Source organism: Sceloporus undulatus, chromosome 3 (assembly GCF_019175285.1).
Source record: "Sceloporus undulatus isolate JIND9_A2432 ecotype Alabama chromosome 3, SceUnd_v1.1, whole genome shotgun sequence".
NCBI lineage: Eukaryota > Metazoa > Chordata > Lepidosauria > Squamata > Phrynosomatidae > Sceloporus > Sceloporus undulatus.
In genome coordinates, this window is record NC_056524.1 from 3288520 (window position 1) to 3315922 (window position 27403).

The window sequence follows — 27403 nt, forward strand, 5'->3', positions numbered from 1 at the left end:
TACTTCTATTGATGCAGCCTAAAATCACATTGACCTTGTTAGCTGCCACATCGCACTGTTGACTCATGTTCAACTTGTGGTCTACTTGGACTCCCAGATCCCTTTCACATGTACAGGGTCAGTGCTTCCAAAACAGATTATACTCACCAGGGGATGGTTCCTTTTTTTAAAATAAGAGTTAAATTTGCAGACCTATACATGAGTGTATACAGTATATCGAAGGGTTTTTCCTTAAGTCATATTGATAGTATCAGATCAGATTTTGGCCACATCTCTTTCCACTATAAATGCTACACCATTTCTTTTTATCTTTTCATTTCCTGAGTAAAACCTTGAATAATTATCTGGTTCCAAATGTCCCAGTCCATTTTAGATCACAAACCCCAAGTATTGCAATGTTTATACCCTGCTTTCCCCAATATAAGACATACCCATAAAATAAGCCATAGCCAGATTTCTAAGCATTTGTGCAATATAAGCCATAAGACATAGTGATAGGCCCAGCATGGAACAGAAGGGATCAGGAAGGGAGTGGAAAGATTGGGGCCAATGGTTCTAAAGGAAATGGAATCGCAAGAAATTCAAGATGGAATTCCGAGTTTGGAGAGTTATGACAATGTTCTGGAAGAAGACAATTTAATTATATTTGAGTAAACATAGATTGTTGTACCATACTTAACAAAAATAAGACATCCCCTGAAAATAAGTCATAGTGTGTCTTCTTGAGGAAAAATAAATATAAGACAGTGTCTTATTTTTGGGGAAACACGGTACATTCCATTTCTTCTTTTACTGTGTCTTCACATTCCATGTTCCTATAATATGCGTTGTGCAGCTTCAGACTTTCCTTTCACCTCTGAGCACATGAACAGCTGAATGTCTTTTCAGCTTGAGTCCAGTTGCAACTTTGGCCACAGCGCTACTTGTTCTTGTCCTCTGCTCTTCCCCAGTAGCTCATTGAGTGCCATCCAACCTGGGAGTGTCACCTTCTGGCACTATCTCTTATTTCATTTTTGATTTCTCATCATAGGGTTTTCATGATAAAAGACATTCAAAAGTTGTTTACCATGCCTCCTTCTGCACAGTACTAACAAGCATTAGCTATGATGCCACTGCCGTTTTCTCTGAAAGATCCTCCACCAGTGTCACTATTGCTGCTGCCTAGTAGCAGCTTTATGAAGTACAAAAGTTTGAAAAGCATTAAAGCAGCCATTTAATTAAAACACAACTTTTAAAACATTACAGTCAAGCAATCAAAACGTAGAAATACAATTGGCCCTCCATTTTTGCGGAGATCTGTTCCAGACCCCTCCGCAAAAACTGAGGTTTATGCATATTCAAGTGTCATAGGCTTGAATGGGGCACACCCCTGGGCATGTGTACCAGGCGTGCGCGCCATTAGAAATAGCAGATGCCGCCCCTCTGTGGATATTCAAGGGCATGGATCTCAGATCCGTGAGTTAGGAGGGGCTTTAAAAAAAACCAGTACATCCAATTGCACATAACTCACCCTGGTCAGCCAAGGCTGAAGGCTTGTTTACTCAAGAAGACCACTGCCTGACAATGAAGAGACAGCAAAGAAGGGGCATATGGAACCTCTTATGGGAAGAAGGCTCTCCCCAGTGTCTGCTACCAGTCAAGCCATATAGAACATCAAAATTCTAGGCCTGTGGGGTTGCCTGGCCTATATAGGCTTGGAGAGTTTATGATAAAGGAGGTTTAGCCAAAGAGAACAGGTCACCAAACCATGATTCTGATTGAAGAAAACAAGATGAAATAAATGGTCTGGGAGGGGATGAGAACTAAGTGACCATGTGGAGTTCCATGGTGAGAGATCAGATCCTGGCTTCCCGGACTGTTGTCCTTGCTGGAGGATTCTTGTCTTTTGAGGACAGATTCAAGAGGCATCCTGGAAATACTGATGTATTCTTATGCCTTGCTTGATTCTAGGAGGAGGCTCCACGCAAGAGCATTGTAGAAATGAATAAGGCAGACATAAAGGATCAGCTGAAAAACAAACCTAAAGATCTAGAAGATTACACTCTGTGCCAGTTCATCAAAAGTAAGTCTGTGTGTATTCAGGGTGACCAGATGTCATAACCACAAAGCATGGCAAGGCACCACAAACGTAGGACATTCCCCAAAAATGTAGGATGTTACAAAGTAAAAGCTACAACCAATAATATAAATTCATTTCATACAGTTTATTTACAACTGTATTACTTATACTGCCTTTTATTATGTACTCAATCACATTTTTCTGACTTATCTTCATTAAAATGCCTTGCTGTCTTGCAATATATTTAGAGAATTCTGAGCATGACAAATGCTTAAAATTATACCTTACTAGCAACAAATCTTTGACTGAATCTACATTTAAATTATGTTTTTTATTTCTCCATGATGCTGAAATTAAGGGGGAAACCCCTTTCAAGATTTACATTGTGTCCTCAAGTAGCCTGTTGCCTAAGACATTTGCTGTCCCTTTCCCCTTGGAGAAACAAAGGATGGGAATGGCTAGTGCTGCTGAAATTTACCTGACAAGATAAAAAGCCAGAGGGTGGGGGTGAGGGGGAGCCTATAACTTTCTCCACAACTTGTACTACACATGGTAGCTTTCAGGTCCAGTTGGGACTGCTCCAGCATCCTAAAGCTTGATTTAGAGGCCTGTCATCAATCAAAATAATGTAGAGCGTTTGCTGTTCTGTGTAGTAACACCCCTTCGCCTCTGGATTATCCAAACACTCTGTTCTTGTTTCCAGCTCAGTCAGCTTTATTTCTGTCAGCTACCAATATACTTCCAATCTACCACTGCATTTCTAGAAGGCCAAGGAAATGCTAATCAACCAGAGGGATACATTTCGTATAACAGGATTGCTCTAAAACAGCAAAAATGGCATAGTATACAATGTGTTCCACAGGAGATGAAGCTAGCGGCTGTCCAATTTTCTTCCTACAGCAGTGTGTCTCGGCCTGAAAGGTGGCCTCAAAAGAGATGACAGTCACTCAAATGAGATTAAGAGGCCAAGGGCCTGGTTTGAGATAATGGTTCCAATGCCAGGGCCCACATCCTATGCTTGAATCATAGAATTGGAAGAGACCCCAAGGCCAAGGGCCATCCAGTCCAACCTCATTCTGCCATGCAGGAACTCTCAATCAAAGCATACCCAACAGATGACCATCCAGCCTCTGTTTAAACATGTCCAACTGTGGGCTACATCCAGTGCCCTGGGCCATTTTTTGCCACCTAGGGGTAAAGAAATCAGGGGGAGGAATGCCCCAGAATGCTTCCCATGCCCTCTAGGGACTATGGGGGCATTTCCACAACATTGTGGGGACCCAGGCCAATTTAAGCCCAGACGAAGCCTTTTTTTAAAAAAAGGAAGCAACTTTCCTGTTACCTTCTGTTGGAAAAAAGCCCCTCCTTGGCCTAAAATGGCCTGGGACTTTAAAAAAATCCTCTCTTTTCTCTCCAACTACTTTTGCGCTTTGAACTCAGGTTACAGCAATTGAAGTCAGCTAAGAACAAAGGGTGAAAGTGGGAGAAGGAAAGAGAAACCGGAACATTTAAGTGGGGCAACAAAGGATTAATTGGGATTGTCCCTGGAACAGTGGGAGTGGAGTATATTTACCTCTGTATAGTGTGGATTCTACTCCTTTGCAACACCATGTTTGCATCCTTGTTTACAGGATATGGCCAACCTTTAATGTGCAGTACAAGTTATTATTATGTGAAAACACAAGTAGTATTTGCTCCTCTTTCCTCTGTCTCTGTTGCAGTGTTCCCTGTGGTTCTGATAAGAAATATCAAGAATCCCATCTTCGTCACTGTCATCTTTGCTCTGATCAACCTCTCTGGCATGATTGCTGGCTTAGCAACCTTCCTGGCCAAATTCCTGGAGCGGCAGTTCACCCTGTCAGCATCTGTGGCCAACATGATCATAGGTATGTGGCTTCCTTATCCCTCTTCCTAGACTGTACAACTTACCACCATCATCATCATCAATTCAAAGACATAGCTGGGTTAATCTGGATATACAAATGGATCTTGTAGTACCTTGGGACTAACTCAAAGAAGCTGGTAGCATAAGCTTTGGTAGCCTTGGTCTGCTTATCAGATGCATGGAGTAAAGTGCCTTTATAGTTATGAATGAGCAGGTTGTATGTGTGAATATCAGTAGAGGTGCAAAAAATGTGGGTATAGTGATGAGGTGACAATTTCATTTTTGAAAATGGCTGTTTGGAAAGAAAGGCAGGAGGAAGGATGTTGCCTAAAGCCAAAGTGAGTAGATAACCATGTGAATGGAGGAGGGAGTTCTTGGATTACAGTGTGATGCTGGCTGGGATCCAGAAAGGAGATGTGGTGAACTGGCCAAGAGCGTCCTGGTGAAGCTTGGGTGTTAACTAGTATTATAATATGTGTACTGTGCCAGGAAACCTTTATCTCTGTTCAGCACACTGTCAATGGGCTGGAATTTGCAAATATTATTCAGCTGTTTCTCCTTCTAATCTTCCTTTGTGGTTATTTATTTATTTATTTATTTAAGGAGTGCTTTCCTGTCTGCAACTGCGGTTTTGTGTATTCACATTCCTAATGTCTGATTTATGTCCATTTATCCTCTGGTGTTTATCGAACCTCTTCCTGTATTGCTATGTACTGTATATGTATTATCCTACTTGAGAGTATGTATTTTCCCTGGATGAAGATTAACCATCCATTATGAAGCCTAGCCCTCCCTCCAGTCCATCTGCCTTGGTCCAGGCCTTGGAGGTAGAGAGGAACTGCTGGACCTCTTACCTTTTCCCTCCACCACTCCCTTCTCCTTTTGTGTCATGTCTTTTTAGATTGTAAGCCCGAGGGCAGGGAATCGTCTAATTAAAAAGGTTGTATGTACAGCGCTGTGTAAATTTACAGTGCTTCATAAATAAAGGTTAATAATAATAATAATAATAATAATAATAATAATAATAATAATGGTGCAGAGACTGGCCAATGTAGAGTGCTAAAGGGCATTGTTGACAGAGGTTGGCATAGGTCATATTAGAGGATGAGCAAGTGAAAGTTGTTATTATTATTATTAACCTTTATTTATAAAGCGCTGTAAATTTACACAGCGCTGTACATACAATCTTTTTAATTAGACGGTTCCCTGCCCTCGGGCTTACAATCTAAAAGACACAACACAAAAGGAGAAGGGAGTGGTAGCGGGAAGGGGATGAGGTCCAGCAGTTCTTCTCTACCTCTGAGGCCTGGACCAAGGCAGATGGACTGGAGGGAGGACTTGGCTTCTTGGAGCTAGCCTGCCTCCCTCTCCCCCAAGGTGGTGGCCGAAGGGAGGACCCGTCCTCTTCCAGGCAGACAGCCAGAGCCAGCCCGCCCCTCTCCCCCTCAAGATGGTGGATGAAGGGAGGGCCTGCCTGCCTCCAGGCAGACCTTGTGGAGCTAGCTTGCCTCTCTCCCCCTCAAGATAGAGGCCGAAGGGAGGGCCCGTCTAAAGTGCCTCTAAATATTGTGGGTTAAGTGATTAAGTCGTGTGACGACATTCCCAAGTAGATGTGTGGGCAGAGTTGGCATCTGAGGTTGTGACAACATGGTGTACCTCTCTCTCCATCTGTGTTATGTATCCTGCTAGAGGTAAGTAGCTATTTGAAAGTGGGAGGCAAAATACAGGGAAGTAAAGTCCTGCCACCAAGAATATTGTCCAGAATAGGTTCTGGAGTGTCTGAGTGGTTTCAATTGGGAGCTGTATGTGACCATTGTAGGGTTCTGCCACTTCCCACTCACCCTAAATTGACCCCCAAACCTTTGAGGGCCCCATGGGGAGCATTTGGGGGCAAAAGAAGCCAAATATTTTTCAGAGAGTGCATCAGGGGGCATGGCCCTCCAGTGGCGTGGGGGTGCCAACCCTTGACAGTTGCCCTAGCCCTAGATAGTGCCTAGCATTTAAAAAGAAGATTGTGTCCTCACCCGCATGCCTCTCTTTTTTGGGACAAAGCCCTTGCCAAGGCTAAGAGTTAAAAGGGAATGCAGAACCCCATATAGACTCCCTCTTTTAAAGAAACAGTAGCTGCTCTGAAGGAAAAAAGTTTGCAGCATGAGATACCCTCTTTCCCTTCACTTGGCAGGAAAGGATTGTACCCGGATCCATGTTTTGAAGAAGGCAAATAGTCTTGGCTCCATTAGCATCCGCTCCTAATGATCCTGTCATAATTCACTTTGAGGAGAGTGAAGCCATGTGGGAAATTGGCAGTCCAGAGGTCAAGAAGCTGAAGAATAGCTGGAGAAACCCAGGCAGGCAGAAGGTCATGCAGAACTAGAGTAGCATATCCACCAAGTGTTCCAATTTGGCAGAGACAGTCCCAATGAATCGTCCGTTGTCCCACTTTATCCGCAAGTTTTAAAACATCCTGGTTTCTCTCTCCTCCTCGCACTTTCCCCCTTACTTCCATTGCTATAAACTTGAGTTCAAAGGGTACAAGTAGTTTGCACTCAGTTGACTCAGCAGCAGGAGAGGAGGGGGCAAAATCTTGCCTTTCCCAGTGGGCTCAGGCAAAAGCAAACAGCTGCAGCCTCTCCTAGCTGGTGCATTCATTAATAACAGTTACTATCTTGAGCACACTGATTTTGCTTGGCCACATTTGCCCCGGTTTTTACCTGTGAAATGTTGGAGCATGTGGTGCCGTCAAGATCAGGTTCCAGGAAACAAGACATTGATCGCTAAGCTGGCTTGAGTGTCTTTTGTGCAGAATGAGTGACCAATGTTGACAAGAGAGGATGACTGTTCAGTGAGAACAGTTGGGGCTGCTCCACCTGAACCAAAGGTGTGCTGAATCTGAGCCCTTCCCCAAACACACTTGCACTGATGATATCCCAGAGGGAAGCACAGCAAGTCCCAGCATTTGAACAATCCCTTTAAAATAAATGAAAAAGGCTCTATGAAATGCCACCTTGTGTCTTAATACTAGGAAAGAGGGCAGCAAGGAACTGGAGAGCAGCCTTGCTGGGTCAGACCCAAGACTCGGGGGGAAATATGAGGTCAATTGTAAATTAGCAAAATTATTTAAATCTAAATTATTATTTTTAAAATATTTTCTAAAAACGGGGGTTTAGGGTCTTTGAGATATCTGTCGAACACACTTTTCTGCCCTGGCCTAAATCCTGTTTTTAGTGCCATGAGCTACTGAACCCATTGGATTTCCCTAATTGATGACTCACCACATTCTCCAAAGGTGCCAGCCACAGATGCTGGCGAAACGTCAGGAAGAAACTCTTCTAGAACATTGCCACATAACCAAAACCCCGCCACAAAAAACTCACTATTCAACCGTTGATCCAGTGGCTCTTCCCAGGGCACTGACACTGTCAAAGCAATGTTAGGAAGTGTCTGTTACAGTGATCAGGCTCTCCCTGGAGCATCGTGATACAGGCTGGATGGTAATTTGAGTTACCAATTTGCCAATAAATAATGGATTTAAGATTGAAGGTTTACGATACAATGCAGAAAGCCAGATATGTGTGTAACAACAGGCTAATTCCAGTTTTAAGCAAGGTAAGAGAGCCTCCACCAGGCATGTTGTTGTTATCTTTTATCAATCACTTGGATGAAGGAACAGAGGGCATGCTTATTCAATTTGCATATGGCACCAAATTAGATGGAGTAGCTAATACCCTAGAGGAGAGGATCAAAATTCAAAATGACCTGAACAGATTAGAAAACTGGGCCAAAACTAACAAAATGAACTGCAACAGGGAGAAATGTAAGGTACTGTGCTTAGGCAGAAGAAATGAAATGCATAGATATAGGATGGGGAAAACCTGGCTTAACACGACAACATGGGAAAGGGATCTAGGAGTCCTAGTAGATCACAAGTTGAACATGAGTTGACAGTGAGATGTGGCAGCTAAAAAGGCCAATGTGATTCTAGGTTGCATCAACAGAGGTACTGTATAGTGTCTAGATCAAGGGAAGTAATACTACCACTGTATTCTACTTTGGTCAAACCTCACCTGGAATATTATGTGCACTTCTGGGCACCACAATTCAAAATAGAAGTTGAGAAGCTGGAGTGTGTCCAGAGGAGGGAAACCAAAATGGTGAAAGCCTGAAAACCATACAGCCCTATGAAGAACAACTTATGGAGCTGTGTATGTTTAGCTTGAGGAAGTGAATGATAAGAGGGTGACATGATAGCCCTGTTTAAATATCTGAAATGGTGTCATATTGAGGATGGAGCAAACTTGTTTTCTGCTGCTCCAGAGAATAGGACCTGGACCAATAGATGCAAAGTACAGGAAAAGAGATTCCACTTCAACATTAGGAGAAACTTCCTGACAATAAGAGCTGTTCGACAGTGGAACACATTTCCTCAGAGAGTGGTGGAATCTCCTTCTTAGGAGGTTTTTAAGCAGAGGCTGGATGGCCAACTGTCGGGGATACTTTGATTGTGAATTCCTGCATGGCAGAATGGCTTGGATTGGATGGCCCTTGAGGTGTCTTCCAACTCTGTGATTCTATGATTTGTTACTGTTGTTGTGTGCACCTTCAAGTCATTTTTTTAAACTAATGGCAACCCTAAGGGAAACCTACTGTGAGATTTTCTTGGCAAGATTATCAATATGCTGATGAGACCCAAATAGTCTTCTCTATGTCTCCAACTGATGCAGTGACCGGGGATGGCATCTCTTCTCTCGTGGCGTGCCTGGAGTCAGTAATGGGCTGGATGAGGGAAAACCGACTCAGTCTGAATCCAGAGAAAATGGAGGTGCTCGTGATAGGTTCCCCTGGCCCGGGGATGGCGGTGGTTCCGCCTGTCCTGAACAGGATCACGCTTCCCGTAAAGGACTCGGTACGCAGTCTGGGGGTGCTCCTTGACTCATCGCTCCACCTTACATCTCAGGTGGATGCGACGGTCAGGAGCACCTGTTATCAGCTTCGGCTGATTCGCCAACTGCGTCCCTACCTGGACCAGAGGGACCTTGAAACGGTGGTACATGCTCTGGTAACCTCTCGACTGGATTTCTGCAACACGCTCTACATGGGGCAACCCTTGTACCATACCCGGAAGCTACAATTGGTACAGAATATGGCAGCCAGACTGGTCACTGGTACATCCAGGGCCAGTCATATAACACCTGTACTTAAAGATCTGCATTGGCTGCCCATTTGCTTCCGGGTGCAATACAAGGTGTTGCTTATAACCTATAAAGCCCTACATGGCTTGGGCCCAGGATACCTTGAGGACCGCCTCTCCCCATACAATCTGCCCCGCACACTCAGAACAACTGGGCAGCAGCTATTGAAGGTACCTGGGGCAAGATTATCCTCCACTGCAAGGAGGACATTTACCATCTCGGCCCCAACCCTCTGGAATACGCTGCCTATAGAGCTCCACTCGGCTACCTCCCTAGCCCAGTTCAGGAAGGATTTAAAAACCTTCCTGTTTAAGCGAGCGTTCCCCGATACAAGCTCTAGTTAGTCCCCCCCCCCCCCCGATAGCCAATGATGAGCTGGCTAGTATGTGATTTTAAATGTATATTTTAATCTGTTCTATTGCCTTTGTATATTGTATATGTTATTATCCTGTGCACCGCCCTGATTGGAAGAAGGGCGGTATACAAATAAAGCATTTATTATTATTTATTTATTTATTTATTTTGGAGTGCGGTTTGCCCTTGTCTGACGCTGAGGGAGAGTATGACTTATGTAAGGCCACCCAGTGGGTTTCAATGGCTGAGCCACCAGACATGTCTGAGAATAAATTCATAGCAGTTGCCATGGTGGTAGACACTATGGACTATCTGATGCAGTCAGGTTGAGTGACAGCCAAAAGTCAATATTTAACTATGCAATGGTTATTTATATTATCACCAGCAGTCTGATTGGAGAAGATGATTGTTGACAAAAATAAGATGCAAGAGAAATCTCTTGTCTCATTGGACCAGATAAAACAGCTGATGGTCTGGGTCGAGACTAAGAAGAGAATAAAAGGAGAGAAGAGGAGATTGCTATTAGACTGGTTCTGCCAGTCTTCACCATATGCAGAGAAGGCTACGATGTCGCCTTCAAGGTGGGCTGTTCCTGATAAACTGCCAAAGGACTCAAATGTGCTGAGAGATGTTAGGTGGATTTGTAATTGGTTGACCAGCCAAACCCAAAGGGTGCTCAACAATGGCTCCTTTTCCTCCTGGAGAGAAGTGACCAGTGGGGTGTCCAGTGGGGCTCTGTCCTGGGCCCAGTGCTATTCAACATCTTTATCAATGACTTGGATGACAGAATTGGGAGCATACTTATCAAATTTGCAGACTAGAACACGGAACAATGGATGCAAGCTACAGGAAAAGCTCAACATTAAGAGGATCTTTCTGACTGTACGGGCTGTTCAACACTGGAAGACACTTCTTCCAGATTGTGGTGGAGTCTCCTTCTTTGGAGGTCTTTAAACAGAGGCTGGACGGTGATGTTTCAGGGATGCTTTGATTGAGATTTCCTGCATGGCAGAATGGGGTTGAACTGGGTGGACCTTGGGGTCTCTTCCAACTCTATGATTCTATGAGATGGCTATAGTTTCCATTATGGTGAAAGAGACAAGTATGTATGATATGTGGTTTAAGATGAATCTTATTTGTGTAATAAAATGTCTCACCTGTAATAAAATGGAATAGAATGGAATGAAAGCAAAGTCCCCTAACATTGATATGCCTGTGCTTCTCCCTGAGGGGAATGTGTGTGTGTTTGTGTGCATGATTCTCTCTAATAACCTAAAAAATTACCACCACCACCACCACCACCCCTGCTCATTATCCCATATAAAATATCGTGCCATTCCAAGACTTACGAATGCTTGAGAGAAATGTTGATGTTAACTCTACTTGCCAGGGTTTCATAACCATCATGATGTGGGTACTCAGGTGGCCAGAAGGTGATAGCAGCTGACCTCAGACAGAATTCAGATTAGCTGACAAGTTACAAGGGCTCTCAGTCTAAAGATATAGGGGTGGGGAACCACACAGCTGAATTAGGCACTGGCAGAGAAGCTTCAGGAATCATATTAGAGCTGTCTTTTGTTGTTATTAACTGCCCTTGAGTTGATCTCAACTCATGGTGTCCCTGAGATGAAGCATCTCCAAGACCCCCTATCCTCCGTTGCTCTCCTTAGGTCCTGGACATTCTTACCTGCAACTTCCTTAATAAGAGTCCATCATCTAGCATGAGGCCTTCCTATCTTTCTGCTTTCTTCCACCATTACTGCATTTTCCAGTGAGTTGTGCCTTCTCATGATGTGACCAGAGGACGAGAGCCTCAGTTTAGTCAGCTTGGCTTCTGGGGACATTTCCGGCTTAATCTGTTCTAGGACCCATTTATTTGTCTTGTTAGATGTCCATGGGATCCTCAGCACTCTTCTCCAGCACCACGGCCCCAAATGATTTTCTCCTTATCTGCTTTCTTAACTGTCCAGCACTCACATCCATACCTGGTACAGTCAGCCCTTCTTATACACGGATTTTTATACACGGATACATACATTAAATTTACTTTCTCCTGTCTTTTTGGCCCTAGGGCCCACTGAAATATCTTTCCAAAACTGCAAATGATGTTTTGGCGGATGACATATAGAATGCTGTTTGTTTACAAATGAAACTAATTTAATCAGAATTGTCCATATGTTTTTCTTCCTTCACAGATTCTTAAATCCGGCTGTTTCCCACCTTGTGCCCAGGCATTTGACTTTCCCTCTTTCCCTCTGCCCCACAGGTGCTGTCAACATCCCAGGAGCCCTGTTAGGCATCATCCTGGGAGGCGTCATCATGAAGAACTGCCAACTCAGCCTCAGGCAGGCCACCATCATGTGCATGCTTGGCATGGGCGTCTGCATCCTCTTTGACTTGCCCCTCCTGTTCATGGGTTGCCCTTCGCCACCGGTTGCCGGCCTTGACACTGCAAGGTACAGAAACACTGGGTTGTATGCAAAGACTTGTTTGAAAAGAAAACACACACACAAAAAAAGGCTTTTGGGTTTAGGATCAGAAAGGTGTGTGATAACAGGGAGAGAAAATCTTTCAAGGATTCTCAAAAGAGATTTTATTAAATCCTATCTCCCCTGGTACCCTTCTCTTTGTTTGCTGTCTTCTTGTTGTTCTATTTTGTGGCTAAACCTCAAGTTGGTTCTTCCATCTTGCATCCCCATCTATTCTGTCTCATTTCCCTCTGCCCTTGGAATATGTAAGGATGGAAAGACTATTCAAAAATATTCAAAGAAAACATGTTTGTTGAGTGTTGCAAAACCCTGACAAGACGAATCCTGGACTGCTGAGAATCTTCACTGTTCAGTGCTTATTCTGCACAAAATTCGCACATGGTTGTTTTGCTCAGAAACACATTTTCTCTGCCAGAAACAACCGTTTCTACAATGGAAAATAATATCTCAACACAGAAAATAATATCTCAAAATAGAAATAATAATTCCTGCACAGAAAATGTTTTCTGTGCAGATAAAAACATTGTAATTTGGTGAAATTGTTCTGTGTAAAATCCTGTATAAAATTGGCACTAGGTTAATCTGCCTAGAAAACAGTATTTTCTGCACAGGAATTAATATTTCTATGTTGAAATATTATTTTCCACACATAAAATGCTGTTTCTTCTACAGAAACTGCTGTTTTCTGCACGAAACATCCACAATCGAATTTTGTACAGAATAGATCCTAAATTGTGACAAGCCTTTGAAAACTGGGTGGTTTTTTGAAGATTTTTTTTCACAGTGGGAAGAAAATTGCTAAAAATACTCATTTCAAGAAGAAATGTAGTAGTAAGTTACATCCCTGGGAACCTTCCCTGAACCAAGGGCATCCCACCTGCAAACTGCATTTGAAACCATCTCTTATCTCTTAAGCTGTTCTTCTTCTCTTCTCTGTCATATCTTATCCACCTTGTTCTCCTTATTCAGAAGTCTCTAACCCTGTACTTGTGGGCAAGTTTTGTTCTTTTTAATGGCTAACATGAACCATCTTACAATTGGCGTACCTCTTTATCCCCAGCAGGGAATACCTCTTGTGGGATAGTACCTGTTGTGACACATGTGTGCACCATCAAGAAGGAATCGGGGAAGAGTGGGGTGATGGTGGTGTTTGGCTAAAGAATAGATGTTGCATGTGTACAAAGACTGAATCAATCAAAGCTCATATGATCAATTGACTAAGATTTCTTTAACTGAAAGACAGTTTCATGGGCAAAGCAGACCATCCCAAAGGGTCGGTGTCACACCCCTGGGAAAGCCTGGGCACTGCAACAACTGCACACCATGGCCCCACTCCCGCATTTTTCTGGCACAAAAAGAAGTGAAAAAATGCTGCTCCTTTTTGCGCCTGAAAAATGTCACCCTTTCCTCTGCCACCACAGCTTTTTGGCACACCTGTGGCATGCGGCATCTAAATGCCATGTCTCCACAGCTCTGAAAAGCTGCCCCATGTGGCAGCAGGGTGGTGTGACGTCAGTGTGAGGACATGCGCTGTGCGTATACCATGTCCCCATGCCGCTGGGAAGCCAGTGTATTGTGTCAGTCTGCATCGACCCATAGTAAGTGTCTATAGATGCTCAAGTACATTTAAGGGTACTCAAAGGCCATGCCTGGTTTAATAATATGCATTTTTCCTCCTCTAGTTCTGAAGGTCAACAGCTCGTTGCTGATTGTAACCAACAGTGTGACTGTTCGCCTTCAGCTTTTAACCCCGTATGTGGTCAGGATAACATTGAATACGTCTCCCCTTGTTATGCTGGCTGTTCAGATCTAATCTATAATTCCCAAACAAAGCAAGTCGATGTGAGTAGAAATTCTTTATCAGCATTTGACATTCTGGATGCAGAGAGGAAGGGATTGTGAGGGAGATTCTGAGGGAGAACAGCAAGGCAGTGGGTGTATACCTCTCTAGACCCTGCTGAAGCCACTGGTTTTAAAATGGCAGCCATTAGGTCTTCATATCACATATTGTTTGGGTCTTAGATAACCACCACCGATCCTTTATCATATAGGATTCAAGGTCAGATGACAAAAGGGCAGGAGAGTCAGAAAAAACAAAAGAAAAAGAATATCCAAATTGTTGGTGTTTCTCAATTCTCACTTTGTTAGGTCCTCTGGGAAGAATCTCTTGCAGTCTAAGAAAACCACACTGGTAACAACTTCCCAGAGGACGTTTTCTGTTGCCGCTCCAAAAATCTGGAATGATCTGCCTGAGGAGATCTGTCATATAACATCTTTGGAGGCCTTTAAGAAGGCAATAAAAACTGATCTCTTCTGGCAGGCCTTCCCAAACTGACCTCCTTGGAATGTTTACTCTCCAATGGCATAGCTATTCCTCACCGGATGTGATCACGATTGATTTTATTGGGAGCACTTTATTGGGAATTGTTGTTTTAACTCTATTTTAGGGTGGGAGGGAGTTTTAGGATGTTTTGCTGTGTTTTTACTTGTGGTTTGTTGTGTAGCATTTTTATTGTTCTCTTGTTTTGTTGTTACCCGCCTCGATCCAATACAGGGAGAGGCGGTATACAAATAAATATTATTATTAATAATATTATTGTTAAGGAAGGGCTATCATGCAAAACACACAGCAATGTTTGTAAGAGCCTTATCTCATTGTTAAACAAACTCAGGAGGCAAACAAAAAGATGCACCTTTTTTTCTCCCTCTGCACGACACATTCTCTTTCATTGTCTTCCGGTTGCCAAACTGTGGGACATGGTCGTAAAAGTGTCATAAAAGTGTCCCATTTGCCAAATTGAAACAATTCTTTTGGCAAAAGTTATGCATTTAGAACATTCTCCCACACTTTTACAGCCTGAAGAGAACAAGAATCGTGCTGAGCGAGAAGATTTATTTGCAGTTGCCCCTCCTAACTCGCAGATCTGGATCCGTGAACTCAAAAATTTGTTTTCATGGGGGGGGGGGTGTCCAGAATGGATCCCCCATGAAAACAGAGGGCCAACTCTATTTATTTATTTATAAAACATGCAAATTTTTTTGCCTCCGGGGTTTGTTTAATAATATGATAAGGCTCTACATCTCTGGGCATTTTGAGGAATAAGCAAGCTTTCTTTTGTACTCCTGCAGAACACATTGTCTTAATCATTTTATGCGGGAGAGGAAATCAGAGCTCCCCTCCCTTGCACTAGAAAAGTGGTCCTCAAACTTTTTGGAGCTACCGCCCCCTTTCCTTTTGGGCAACAATCCTAGTGACAGCCAATGCCTATTTTTAAATATTAGATCTGCCATTCCACTGCAAATTCCCAGCAACTGATCTCAGTCACTGCTCCCTTTGCACCTGGTCACCCTAGGAGCAGCAACCAAGCAGCCAGTCGAGCAGCAACTGAGAAGTCTCTCCCCTACGCTGGCCTTGCTTCTCACTTGCATCTCCAGAGGTAACTGGATGCAAAGGGACAAGCTTCTCCCCAGTGAGGAATTCCTCACTCCAACCAGTTGGTCAACTCTTAACTCCTTTCTCCAGTCAGACTGTCTCAAAATGGTGCCACAGGAGTGAGTTTGCATGGGCAGGTGAAGGGTGGGAAATCCACCGCATGAAGTGATCAATAAGGCTGAGTAGTGGGTTTAAGGGACCTTGAAAATAGAAGTTTCATGCAGCCCTCATCCCCACCATGGTCCTGAAATCTGCTGGTTCCCTTTGGCAATAGTTTGACTGAAGGCCCCCCTGCTGCCCCCTTTTTCCTCACTGGATTTTCCCACCGCCTCCAGGGGGCAGTACTTCTCATTTTGGGAATCACTACACTAGGAAATCACTCGGAGAAATCCAAGAATCCACAGTCTCAAGTGAGTTGGCTGCTCCCACCTTACATGCTTCACACAAGCAGATGTGGATGTTGGGAACATACAAAAGCATTAAAATATATAAACATAATTTTTTAAAAAAAATTAAAATTAAAACAGTTATCCTTTAAAATGTGTTAATTCTAAACAAACCTTAAAATCTGAATTACACAGCATTTAGAGCACAATCCTTTCCAGTCTGAAAACCCCCAACTCTATCCTGTGGAATCCTATGGTGAGGTATTCAGCCTGTTCTGTCATAGAGGTCTGCTGCCTCGCCAAACTACAAATCCCAGGATTCTGTAGGACAGGTCCTTGGCAGTCAAAATGATGTCAAACTGCTTCATTTCTTCAGGGTGAATATATCCTTGGTTTCTTGCTTCCCCTCTGGCCTTCAGACTTCTAGATTCTCAGCATTGTCATTTGCTACTTTGGGGACTTAAGGGTTTATTTACCTTTCTGTGCAATAGATGTTCCAGCTAACATCTGGACATTTTCAAAGGGCAGAGAATGAACAGAAAGAGAAAGGAGAAGGAAGTCAGTCTTACCTTTCCTTCTCCCCTACAAAGTTGGCCTAATGCCCTTCCTGCCACTGGTTCTTTCCCTTCAGAATTACACCATATGTAACTGCATCGTTGTCAATGGAGCCTTAGGATATGCTTCCCCTGGACAGTGCCCTGCTCAGTGTTCCCAGTTCCTGCTGCCTTTTGTGATGATTGCCTGCATCTCTGGATTCATGGCGAGCCTCTCCCACACTCCAGCCTTTGTGATAATCCTGAGGTAGGTTCAGATATCAAACAACATCTAATAGGAGCTTCTGAGGGCTTATCTTCACTGGTAAGAATACTCTGGGCTGCCCCTAGGGCATTCTGGCCTTGAATTCCTCCAAATTTCCCCCAATGCCCACTCTTTCTGCAGCAATGAGGGGTGACTGCCTTCCCACGCAATCCCTATTTGTTGCCTGGTGCTGCTGCTGAGTTCACAACAAGGTGCCAAGCCATGTTATCAACTCTGGGTGCTTCATTCATTTGCAGCCAAAGTGGTAGCACTGGGCAGTTTGTAGAGGCTACATGAGAAGGCAGCCACCTGTGGTTGCTGCAGATAGAACCAAAAACCTGGAGCAAACAGTTTTTAAATTCGAGTTAGTGAGAGGAAAGGCTGAATCAGGTGCGGATGTCATGAAGAGAGTCCAAAATCAGATTCGGGGGGTTTGTTACCCTGCATCATGTAAACAGGATACAGGGGGTCTGGGGGGGATTCAGATTAAATAATCCTTGTAAATAAGCCCATAGTATTGGTCATCCCTCTGTTGAAGAATGAAACTAGGAGGAATTTAGTGATTTCACATGACTGGCATTCAGAAAGGGGCAGGAAGACAAGATTCCATTTGGAAGTTTCGTTTGCCTGTGTGGCAATGGGATGAGTGAGCCAGATGGTCCTTGCAGTCCTTTCTTTGGTTCTGTGGGTCCAACATGTGTTCTTATGAATAGTAGGAGCAGGAACAGTTGCTGATAACAGGGTGACTTGGAGGTCTCTCATAAGTTGCATGGCAGGGGATTGGATTGGATGGCCCTTGTGGTCTCTTCCAACTCTATGATTCTATGATTCTATAAGTTGACTTGACAGCAGCTAACATCAACAAAGCAACAGTATCACATTGTTCTTGTGCACACAAGTGCCCTTGACTCCAGGAAGTTTACAGCCTAATGGTAGACAGAGAAAAAGGTGATTCCTATAAGGTCAAAGGGAAGAAGAACAAAGATGTGTGGGTATAAACAGCTACAACTGGAGGCTTAGTTTCAGCAGGGAATAAGGAGCAAGGCCTGAAGGCTGCACAGAAAAAGAGGTTTTTGTTTGGAGGAGAAATTTGTAGGAAAAGAAAACGTTGGGAGTGCAACTGCAAAGATGTTCTGAGAGAGTTCCAGGTTGCTAAAGAGAGTCTATTAAGAGAGCAGAAGACTACCCCTTCAAAATTTTGCTTGGTCTTAAAGCTATACTTCTTGTGGCAGCTTTTCCCTGTTTCTACAGTAGCCGATCCCTCCTGGCCCTTCCAAACAGCACAGAGAGTCCCCAGATATTCACTGCTTTCCATTGATTACTTATTATTTTCCATCAGTTACATTTCTACCCTGCCTTTCCTCCAGTGAGCTCAAGGTGATTTATGTTGTACCCTTGAGCCTTGGAGAGAGCTGGGTAAAAAATATTTTTATGCTTATTATTCCAGGAATGTGAAGCCTGAAGACAAGTCCTTTGCCATTGGAATACAGTTCCTACTGCTAAGAGTTCTGGGTAAGTTAAAGCCAAGGGTTGAATTTCTCTTGGGGTAAGTAAACGGGATTTAGACAATTGCTCTGTTCAGCATCTGAGCTGGAAAATTCCCTTGAAAGACTTGAAAATTCAAAAAAAAAAAAAAGCAAGAAAGGAAAAAGGGAAAGCAAGAAAAACTAAGTAAGTAGAAGAGAAAATGTAAACATGAGGTAAGAGAAAGGACGGGATGAGAAAGAGAGAAAGATTGGAAGAGAGGTTAGATGTTCAATGAAGTTTAAACTATGCTGATGGTAAATTGTCTAGATGTTTAAATGTTTAGTGGTTATGTCATAAGTTCAAGTTCAGAGGATTGGGATAAATGTATATTATGTCTGTGATAGGTTGTGATTATTGTTTGCCTTGTGTTTCTTTTGTATATGCATATATATGTCTAATAAATATATATTTTTAAAAAAAACCATATATACACTGCAGAAATGAGTCTCCTGTTCACACATCTGTGTTAAACACAGCTACTGTAGGTCTCTGCCACTGTAACATTGAGAATTGGCCCTTGGAAGGTCACCCAAAAAAGGGACCATGAAATGTACCATTTAGCTGGTCAGAACAGTGAGGTTTGTGTAAGGTTTTTCTGCAGATAGATAGCACTTTTTTCAGACACACTGACGTTCCTAATTTACATCCATTGTAGGAGTACACAGAAAGCCCTGAAAACACAGTCACTGGCAAAAAGAGGAATATCTAAACTCAATTCAAATTCATTTCTATAATTTATTGCTGTCATTTTTGTTGCTCTTAACTGCCTTTGCAACTATCTCAACCCATGGTGCCCCTGCTGATGAGACATCTCCAAGACCCCTTTGTCCTCTACTACTCTGCCCAGCTCCTGCAAACTCATATTCATGATCCCTTTAATAGACCTGCATAAAAAGAGAGAGGACAGTTTTGACCATAAGATACATAAAACAGAATATCATAAAATACAATACACACATAAAATTCACATTGAATAATAATGTTAAAATACAGTTGGCCCTCACCACCATCCCGCAGATACCAAAATCCACAGAGGCTCAAGTCCCACTGTCTATAATGACAGTGCGGCCATGTGGCCACACCACTATTAGAGACAAATGCACTGAAGTCCTCCCTCCCTCCTTCCCTTTTCCTTCCTTGGCTTCGGGGTGGTGGTGCAGAAGTGGAGGCTGGAGTCCCATTGGCCGGAGAGAGCTGGAGCTGGAGCTGGAGCTAGAGCCAGAGCTTGGGACTTGGAGCCTCCAAGCCCCAAGCCCCAGCCCTGGCCCCAGCTTCCTCCAGTCAATGGGGCTCCAGCCTCTGACTCTGCACTGCTTCTGAAGCCAAGCCCAGGGCAGAAGCCTCTCAGGTGGAAGGAAGGAAGGAGAGAAAACAGAAGGAAGGAGAGAGGGAGGACTTCAGTGCAGATGCATGTACGTGCTGCCATTGGGGACAACACGGGCTTGCCATCCACATATGCCCAAATCTGTGGTCCCACTGTAATAAGAAATCAAAAAGTAGGTCACAACTCTTTACCCAAGTCAAAGGTTGGTTATAATTCCACAGACCCCACCTAGCTCACATGGCTACCTGAATAGCTCAAAGAAAGTTCTTTGCTGTTGATACCTACTCCTGATTTATCGTCTGTTTGTAGTTCACAAACGGCAGTCGCACAAAATCTGGCAACCTTATCAGTAACAGCTAAGTTCATCTCTTAGCCTGCAGTTAGGAATTTCAGCACCTTGGTCAGGTCACTGGCAGAGCACTCCAGCGACACAATGGCTGTGTTTTTAAATGTGGGCAAGGATATCCAAACACAAAGTAGGCATGATGCTTCCCATCAACTGAAAATTAAAAAAATATATTATTTTATTAAAATTATGATATATGTAGTATAATACAATGACAAGTCATAACCTAAAGCTTCCTTAAATCTCATCATCCTCCCCGAACCATACTCTTGTACAAAATACTTCCCTGTCAATCATCTTTTACAATTACTTCTATTTAATGATCTGTTTTCATTAATGTTAATTGTATCTTCCACTAGTCATTTATCCAAAATCTCATCTGATCTGATGGTGGTATAAATCAGCTATTCTAGCAGTAATTGAGAATGTTGTGTGTATGTTTAAAGTCTTACTTTTTTCAGGGTAATACAGAGGAGGAGAAAAGAGAGAAAGCCATTTTGAAAAAGGGATCACAGTGTCACTAGGAGTCTAGCTATCAGGAGGTCATTGCTGCCCAATAAGGATTCTCAACCCCGCATGAAGTTTCCCCTCAACTCCCAAATTTCTAGCACTGCAGACAGTGAGATATGGAAATTGATTCATATCTAGAATTCTTTTATTTGCCATGTTCACTTTCCCTTGGGAACTTTGCTTTCCTCTTTTCTGTGGATACCTAAACTCTATTTCTAAATGCTCAATTGAAGTTTTGAGTTACTGCAATATTAGAAATTTGGGGACTGAAAGGAAATTTGGGGGCAGAATTCTTATTTGGAGGACAAGGATCTCATTTTGCACCCTTTCCTCCATTGCCACACTCCTGATTGTTCAATAGTCCCTTAAGCAGCACTTGACTACTGCCTAAACAGAGATAAACAGAAGTTTATCTTAGTTGAAATGTGTCTGAAGAAAAACTTAGAAATGTTTACAAAGTTATTCTATCTCAATTTCTCTCCAGCTTTTTCAGAATGGTGACCGTGTTTGTCTGTTGCAGCCAAAGCAACAGAACCTAGCAGCACTTTTAAACCTTGGCTGCATCTGCACTACAGAAATAATGTAGTTTGACACTGCTTTAACTTACAATGCTATGGGATTTGGGGATCTGTGGTTTGTTGTAACACCAGAACTTTCTGATAGAGAAGATTAATAGCTCACCAAACTACCAGTCCCAGAATTCTATAGCACTGAACCATGGCAGTTAAAGCAGTGTCAAACTGCACTATTTCTGTAGTGCAGAGGCAGGTCTTGATGCACTCATGTGCTCCTCTAATTGTGTGCTCTTGCGTTTATCTGTTTCTGCGATTGTCTCATCATGCATCTCTGAAGCATGTCTAGAGGAGGGTGACTAAAATGGTGAAGGGTCTGGAAACCATGTCTTACGAGGAGTGACTTTTAAGGAGCTGGGTATGCTTAGCTGGAGAAGAGAAGGTTAAGAGGTGATATGATAGCCCTGTTTTGGAGGGGTGTCACATTGAAGATGGAGAAAGCTTTTTTCCTGCTGCTCCAGAGAATAGGACATGAAACAATGGATGCAAGCTCCAGGAAAAGAGATTCCACCTCAACATTAGGAGGAACTTCCTGACAGTAAGAGTGGTTGGACAGTGGAACACACTTCCTTGGAGAGTGGTGGAGTCTTCTTCTTGGGAGGTTTTTTAAAGTGAGGCTGGATAGCCATCTCTCAGGGATGCTTTGTGTTTCCTGCATGGCAGGAGGATGGACTGGATGGCCCTTGAGGTCTCTTCCAACTCTGTCTTTCTATGATTCTATATTTTGTATCCCATGACATGAAATAGAGAGCAAAGTGCAAATAGGCTGAAGCAGAGAATAAGTCAAAGCTTCTCTTTCTGTCTAGACATACATGGTCATGCAGCACCTGCTGGGTTTATTCAGTCTGTTATGAAAATGGATGCAAGTGAGCTGAAGGCCATATACTATGTGGGCTGATACCTTTCCTTGGAACTCCTTTGTAAATGCCTCAGATCATTGCAAAACAGGACTATTCTTTATCTTCTTTTCTCTCTCCAAAATGTACAAAATGGCCAGTTGGGCTAGGGCTGAAATCCAGGAACAGGATGGTTGTGGGGCTCTCTCAGAAGATTTTTGTAGAGGTTGCCTTTTTCACACCTTGGACCCTTGGCTTGTTTTTCAGCCTGGTTACCTGCACCGGTGCTCTATGGCAGTGCCATTGACACGTCCTGCCGTTTGTGGCAGGAGAAGTGTAATAAGAAAGCGGCCTGCAGATACTATGACAACACATTATTCCGGTATAGGTAAGTTTTCTTCTTTCTTTTCCTAATGGAACAGCAGGCCAATTGAGCTAAGACTGTGTCTACCTTAGGAGGAACTTCCTGACAGTAAGGGCTGTTCGACAGTGGAACACACTCCTTCCTCGGAAGTCTTTGAGTAGAGGCTGGATGGCCATCTGTCGGGGATGCTTTGATTGAGATTTCCTGCATGGCAGAATAGGGTTGGACTGGATCCTTGGGGTCTCTTACAACTCTACGATTCTATGATTCTATGCCCATAACTGCCTGAGGGACAGAAACAAACAGCAAAGATGGATCACTGGATTATTGGGTAGATGTCAGAAAGGAAAGTGGGAAGGGAGCTACAAGGAGCTCTGGTGGCACAGTGGTTAAGAGATGGCATACACTTCCTTTTTGAGAGCTTTCATTTTTCCCTCCTTCTGCCACCAATGTGAAGACTTCCTCCAATCTCACAGCTGTAGCATCAAATGTGAGGACCTTCTAGATGCCCGCAGATTCACCTAATTCACCACCACCTTTGAATAACTGCTGCCACCAGTCCAATCCTATTCTACCATGAAGGGGGACACAGTCCAAGCATTCCTGACAGCTGGTCATTCAGCCTTTGCTTGAAAACCCCCAAAGGAGACTCCACCACCCTCCAAGGCAGCAATGTCTTTTCAGAAATCCCAGCCATGTTGGCCAACTGTCGAATAGCTCTTACTTTCAGGAAGTTCCTCCTAATGTTTAGGTAGAATGTATTTTCCTGTAGCTTGAATCCTTTACTCTGTGTCTGGAGCAACAGAAAACAATAATAATAATAATAATAATAATAAAATTTTATTTATATACCGCCTTTCTAGAGATCAAGGCGGTTTCACAACACAACACATATAACAATAAAAACCATTAAAAACATCATAAAAACAAATCATACAGTAAACAGTCTCACGCTAGCTCAACAATGCTGCTGAGAGGAGAGAGGAAGGGAGTACATCAGGGGTCATCAGGGGTCAGGGTATGCCTGCTGGAATAGGTGTGTTTTTAACCCCTTTTTAAATTGTTCCAGCAAGGCGGCCGAGCGGAGCTCGACGGGAAGCGAGTTCCAGAGCTTGGGGGCCGAGGTAGAAAAGGCTCTCTGCGTGGTGGTGACATATCTAGCCTCTGGAACCCTTAGCAATTGCTTCCCGGCAGACCTGAGTGTGCGAGTCAGATTGTATGGAGAGAGGCAGTCCTCCAAGTACCCTGGGCCCAAGCCATTTAGGGCTTTATAGGTAATAACCAACACCTTGTATTGCGCCCGGAAGCGAATAGGCAGCCAGTGAAGGTTTTTAAGGACCGGTGTTATATGACTGGTCCTGGAAGTACCAGTGACCAGTTTTGCCGCCATATTCTGCACCAATTGCAGCTTCCGGGTATGGTACAAGGGTTGCCCCATGTAGAGTGCATTGCAGAAATCCAACCAAGAGGTTACCAGAGCATGTACTACCCAGGTAGGGTCGCAGCTGGCGTATCAGCCTAAGCTGATAACAGGTGCTCCTGACCATCGCATCCACCTGAGATGTAAGGTGGAGCGACGAGTCAAGCAGCACCCCCAGACTGCGTACTGAGTCCTTCACGGGAAGCGTGACCCCATTCAGAACAGGTGGAACCACCGCCATCCCCAGGCCAGGGGAGCCTATCACGAGTACTTCCGTTTTCTCTGGATTCAGGCTGAGTCTGTTTTCCCTCATCCAGCCCATTAAGCCCCATAACCGACCTCCCGACACGGCAACGAGAGGATAGATTCCATCCTTGGTCATGAATCAGTCGGGAGACATAGAAGATATTTGGGTGTCATCAGCGTACTGATAACCCGCGCCCATGCCTCCAGATGATCTCTCCCAGCGGTTTCATGTAAATGTTAAAAAGCATGGGGGACAGAATGGCTCCTTGAGGGACCCAGATGTTAAGGGCCTCTTGTCGGAGCACACGTCCCCCAGCTGCACCATCTGGAATCTCCCAAGAGAGATAGGATCGGAACCACTGGAGCGCAGTGCCCCCGATTCCCAACTCCCCAGGTGTCCAGAAGGATACCATGGTCAATGGTATCGAAAGCCGCTGAGATGTCCAGAGCACTAACAGGGACACGCTACCAACTGTCCATGCCCAGACGGAGATCATCGACCAAGGAGACATGGCAGTCTCAACCCGAACCCGCCCGAAAGCCGGTTTGAAATGGGTCTAGATAATCTGTTTTCATCCAGATCGATTGAAGCTGGATTGCAACTGCCTCTCAATCACCTCCCCAAAAAGTGGCAACAGCGATATGGCCGATAATTATTATGCTCAGGGGTCAAGGGAGGGCTTTTTTTAGCAAGGGTTTTACAATGGGCCAATTTTTAAGCTAGATGGTGAGTCCACTACGACCCTGAACAGCTCTGCTGGACGCGACTCCGCGGACGCGATACGTGCAGCAAGAACGAATTCTATGTGCATCTATCGCCTCTCCATAGTCCTCCAACAGGAGGTCTAGGAGGCTTGTCAGGTAAGCGCTGGGTGTCTACGCCAGTCACGCCCTGAGACGTGCCAGCACCCGGTTCCTTAGCCCGGAGATGTTTGCCGTGAACCAGGGCTGGTTTTGTGGAAGGCAGGCCTGAGAGGAACGCTTGGGAGCAATGCTGTGTATAGCCCTGGAGAGATCAGTATCCCAGATGTTAGTCAGGGCATCAACAGAATCGCCGTCAGAATCCAACCATATAGCCCTCTAGGGCTTCTGGTAACCTATTGGGTTCCATCACCTTCGAGGGTGGACATCTCTAATGGGTCCGCCAACCGGGGAGGGATCTGGGTAGATGCCTTGAATTTTTGCCTCCACACAGGAAATGAGCCGTCCAGGTCAGGGCGGAAATGTTAGTTTATTTTCCGCCCACGGAATTGCCATGTCCGTACAAAGACCATATCAAGTGTATTACCCGCAGAATGCGTGGGCCCGTGACCAGTTGTGATAGACCCATGGCTGTCAATGGTACCATGAATTCCCCGAGCCGCACCTGGTGGAATATAGTTGGTCCATCCTCAATATGGCATCCATTCAAGTATTTAAACAGGGCTATCATATCACCTCTTAACCTTCTCTTCTCCAGGCTAAACATAACCAGCCCCTTCACTGTTTTGGGTTACCCTCCTCTGGACAGCTTGTCAACATCTTTTTGAATTGTGGCACCCAGATTGGATGCAGTATTCCAGGTGAGGCCTGACCAAAGCAGATAGAATGGACTATTATTCCCTTGATCTAGACACTATTTCCTCTATTGATGTAGCCTAGACTCGCGTTTTAGGTGCTGCATCACACTGTTGACTCTGTTCAACTTGTAGTCTACGGAGTCCAACTCTTCAAAGGCTGTTTCCACGTCTTTCAGTCCTTTTTGGTTGCCCTCCTCTGGACATGCTTGTTTAGCATCTGTCTAGACTTGGTCTGCGACAGAGGTGTACGGACTTCGCAGCGCCACAGTAAGGCGAGTGCGCCTCGACTCTACAGCCCATGAGTAGCTAGTCCATGCCTGCAGCCAAGTTTAAAATATTTGACGGGATGAGATCACGACCCGGTATGAAAGTGGGCCGGAAGAGAGAAGGAGAGCGAGCAGGCCGAGCTAGATACAGGGCAGAGCCGAGAGAAAATGAGAGCACCGCGAATTCTTCTGCCTTATGCGCAGGCCTCCATAACGGCACGTCGATCGCTAAGTGAGCAGGTACCGGAAGTTAACCCCAGGGGTGTGAGTCCGATTAGGAGAGAGAGCCCGGTACAGCGCAGCGGCGGAGTCGCGCCTCCGGCCGACGCATAGTAAGATAAGAGCGAGTTGAGCGAAGAGCGGGAGCAAGTAGCTATTTTTTGTATTTATTTTTTGTGCTTCTTATTGGCAGAGAGGAGAGCCAGATCCGGATAGCGGAGGTCTCTTCTTTGGAGTTTTTAAACAGGCATCAGTCACGGGTTGCTTGATTGTGTCTTGCTTGTGGCAGAAAGGGGTTGGATGGACCAGCCCTTGGCGTCTCTTCCAGCTGATTCTGTGACTAAGGCAGGGGCAAGAGACAGATGCTGTCGTGTGGCCAGTTCACACAGTCTTACCAGTTTGCTCTCTTTCCTTTCTGGTTCCTGGTTTGTTGGCATTCAGATCTTATTACGAGTTCTGCTGCTTTGTCGCCTTTTTCATTCTGTACTTCCTTCCGTCGGCAAGAAGAAACAAGAAAAGAGGAAAAAATCGTACCAGCTCTCCAGAGCGTGGCTCGAGTCCCGCGGATTCCTGCTCAGGAACCTCAATTGAGGTTTGGCTGAAAGAAGAAGCCAAGCTCTTTAAGTTGAGGCTGGCTTCCAGTTGTGATGGAACAGGCTGAGATGAGGACAGAAAGAGCTGCCCCAAGACACATTCAGTTCTGGAACTTTTATCCATTGCTCCGCCAGCCCTTTTTTGTACATTTTTATGTTAGCTGCCTGCTGCTTTTGGTAAATGGGCATCTATTATATTGTGAATAAATTATAATCTACCTGTCAGTAATTCATGATATTACCAGTCTATCTACCTGTTAATAGCTGCTTGGATGGGGAAAAAATTTAAATATCTTCCTTGAAAAAAGATGCACGAGTTCTACTTTGGAGATCTGTAGATGGGGAAAATCTAGAATTAGGTAAGGATGAGATTATGGCTAATTTTAACCCTCCTAGGTCTGACATTGGAGTTTATCACATGGATGGATCCCATTTAGAGAAACTTGATTTAAAGTGCAAAACAATGCAAAAGCAGGTTGTTTTTCACACAGTTTCAGGTTAACCCGAACTGAAATTAGAAATAACTCACAAATGTGGGTAGTTTTTCAGACGACATTGGCACCAATGAGAAATAACACAATATTAATCTGAATGCAAAATCAACAAAACCCATTCCTTTTTACTTTCGGGAACTTCTCAAAAATAAAAGGGAATGTGTTTTGTCGGACTTTGCATTTGGATTAATGTTGCATTAAAACAACCCGTAAAAGCGAGTTCTTGCAGGTTTTAAATCCCGTTATCTGCACAGGATTTAACCAATTTGCTTCATTTTGTCTCCGTTTACCTCGTGTGATAAGTTCGTTCAGCTACCATCAGCTGCAATGGGCAAGTAGCGATGATGGGACTTGTTATCCCAATATCTGTGTGTGGTTAAGTTTCCTTTCCTCAACATCCCAATCTGAATGCCCTAAAGACAACCAGCTCCATATGATCTGGAAGCTAAGCAGGTTTCAGTGTAGTTAGCGCTTTGATGTGAGAGCGGGCCAACAAGGTAAGGTGCGTACGTTTATTTGAGAGGAAGGATCTGG

The 27403-nt window shown here is 44.2% G+C and overlaps 1 protein-coding gene across 1 annotated transcript in view; it reads left to right on the forward strand.

The window, feature by feature from the left end:
- Positions 1-26373, forward strand: part of SLCO2B1 (solute carrier organic anion transporter family member 2B1) — a 57426-nt gene extending 31053 nt beyond the window's left edge. Inside the window, exons 3-10 of the mRNA XM_042456869.1 lie at positions 1951-2062; positions 3781-3945; positions 11754-11943; positions 13659-13818; positions 16427-16596; positions 18041-18105; positions 21976-22096; positions 26208-26373. Coding sequence (XP_042312803.1) covers positions 1951-2062; positions 3781-3945; positions 11754-11943; positions 13659-13818; positions 16427-16596; positions 18041-18105; positions 21976-22096; positions 26208-26373 — 1149 coding nt within the window. The remainder of the gene's footprint in view (positions 1-1950; positions 2063-3780; positions 3946-11753; positions 11944-13658; positions 13819-16426; positions 16597-18040; positions 18106-21975; positions 22097-26207) is intronic.
- Positions 26374-27403: the final 1030 nt, after the last annotated feature.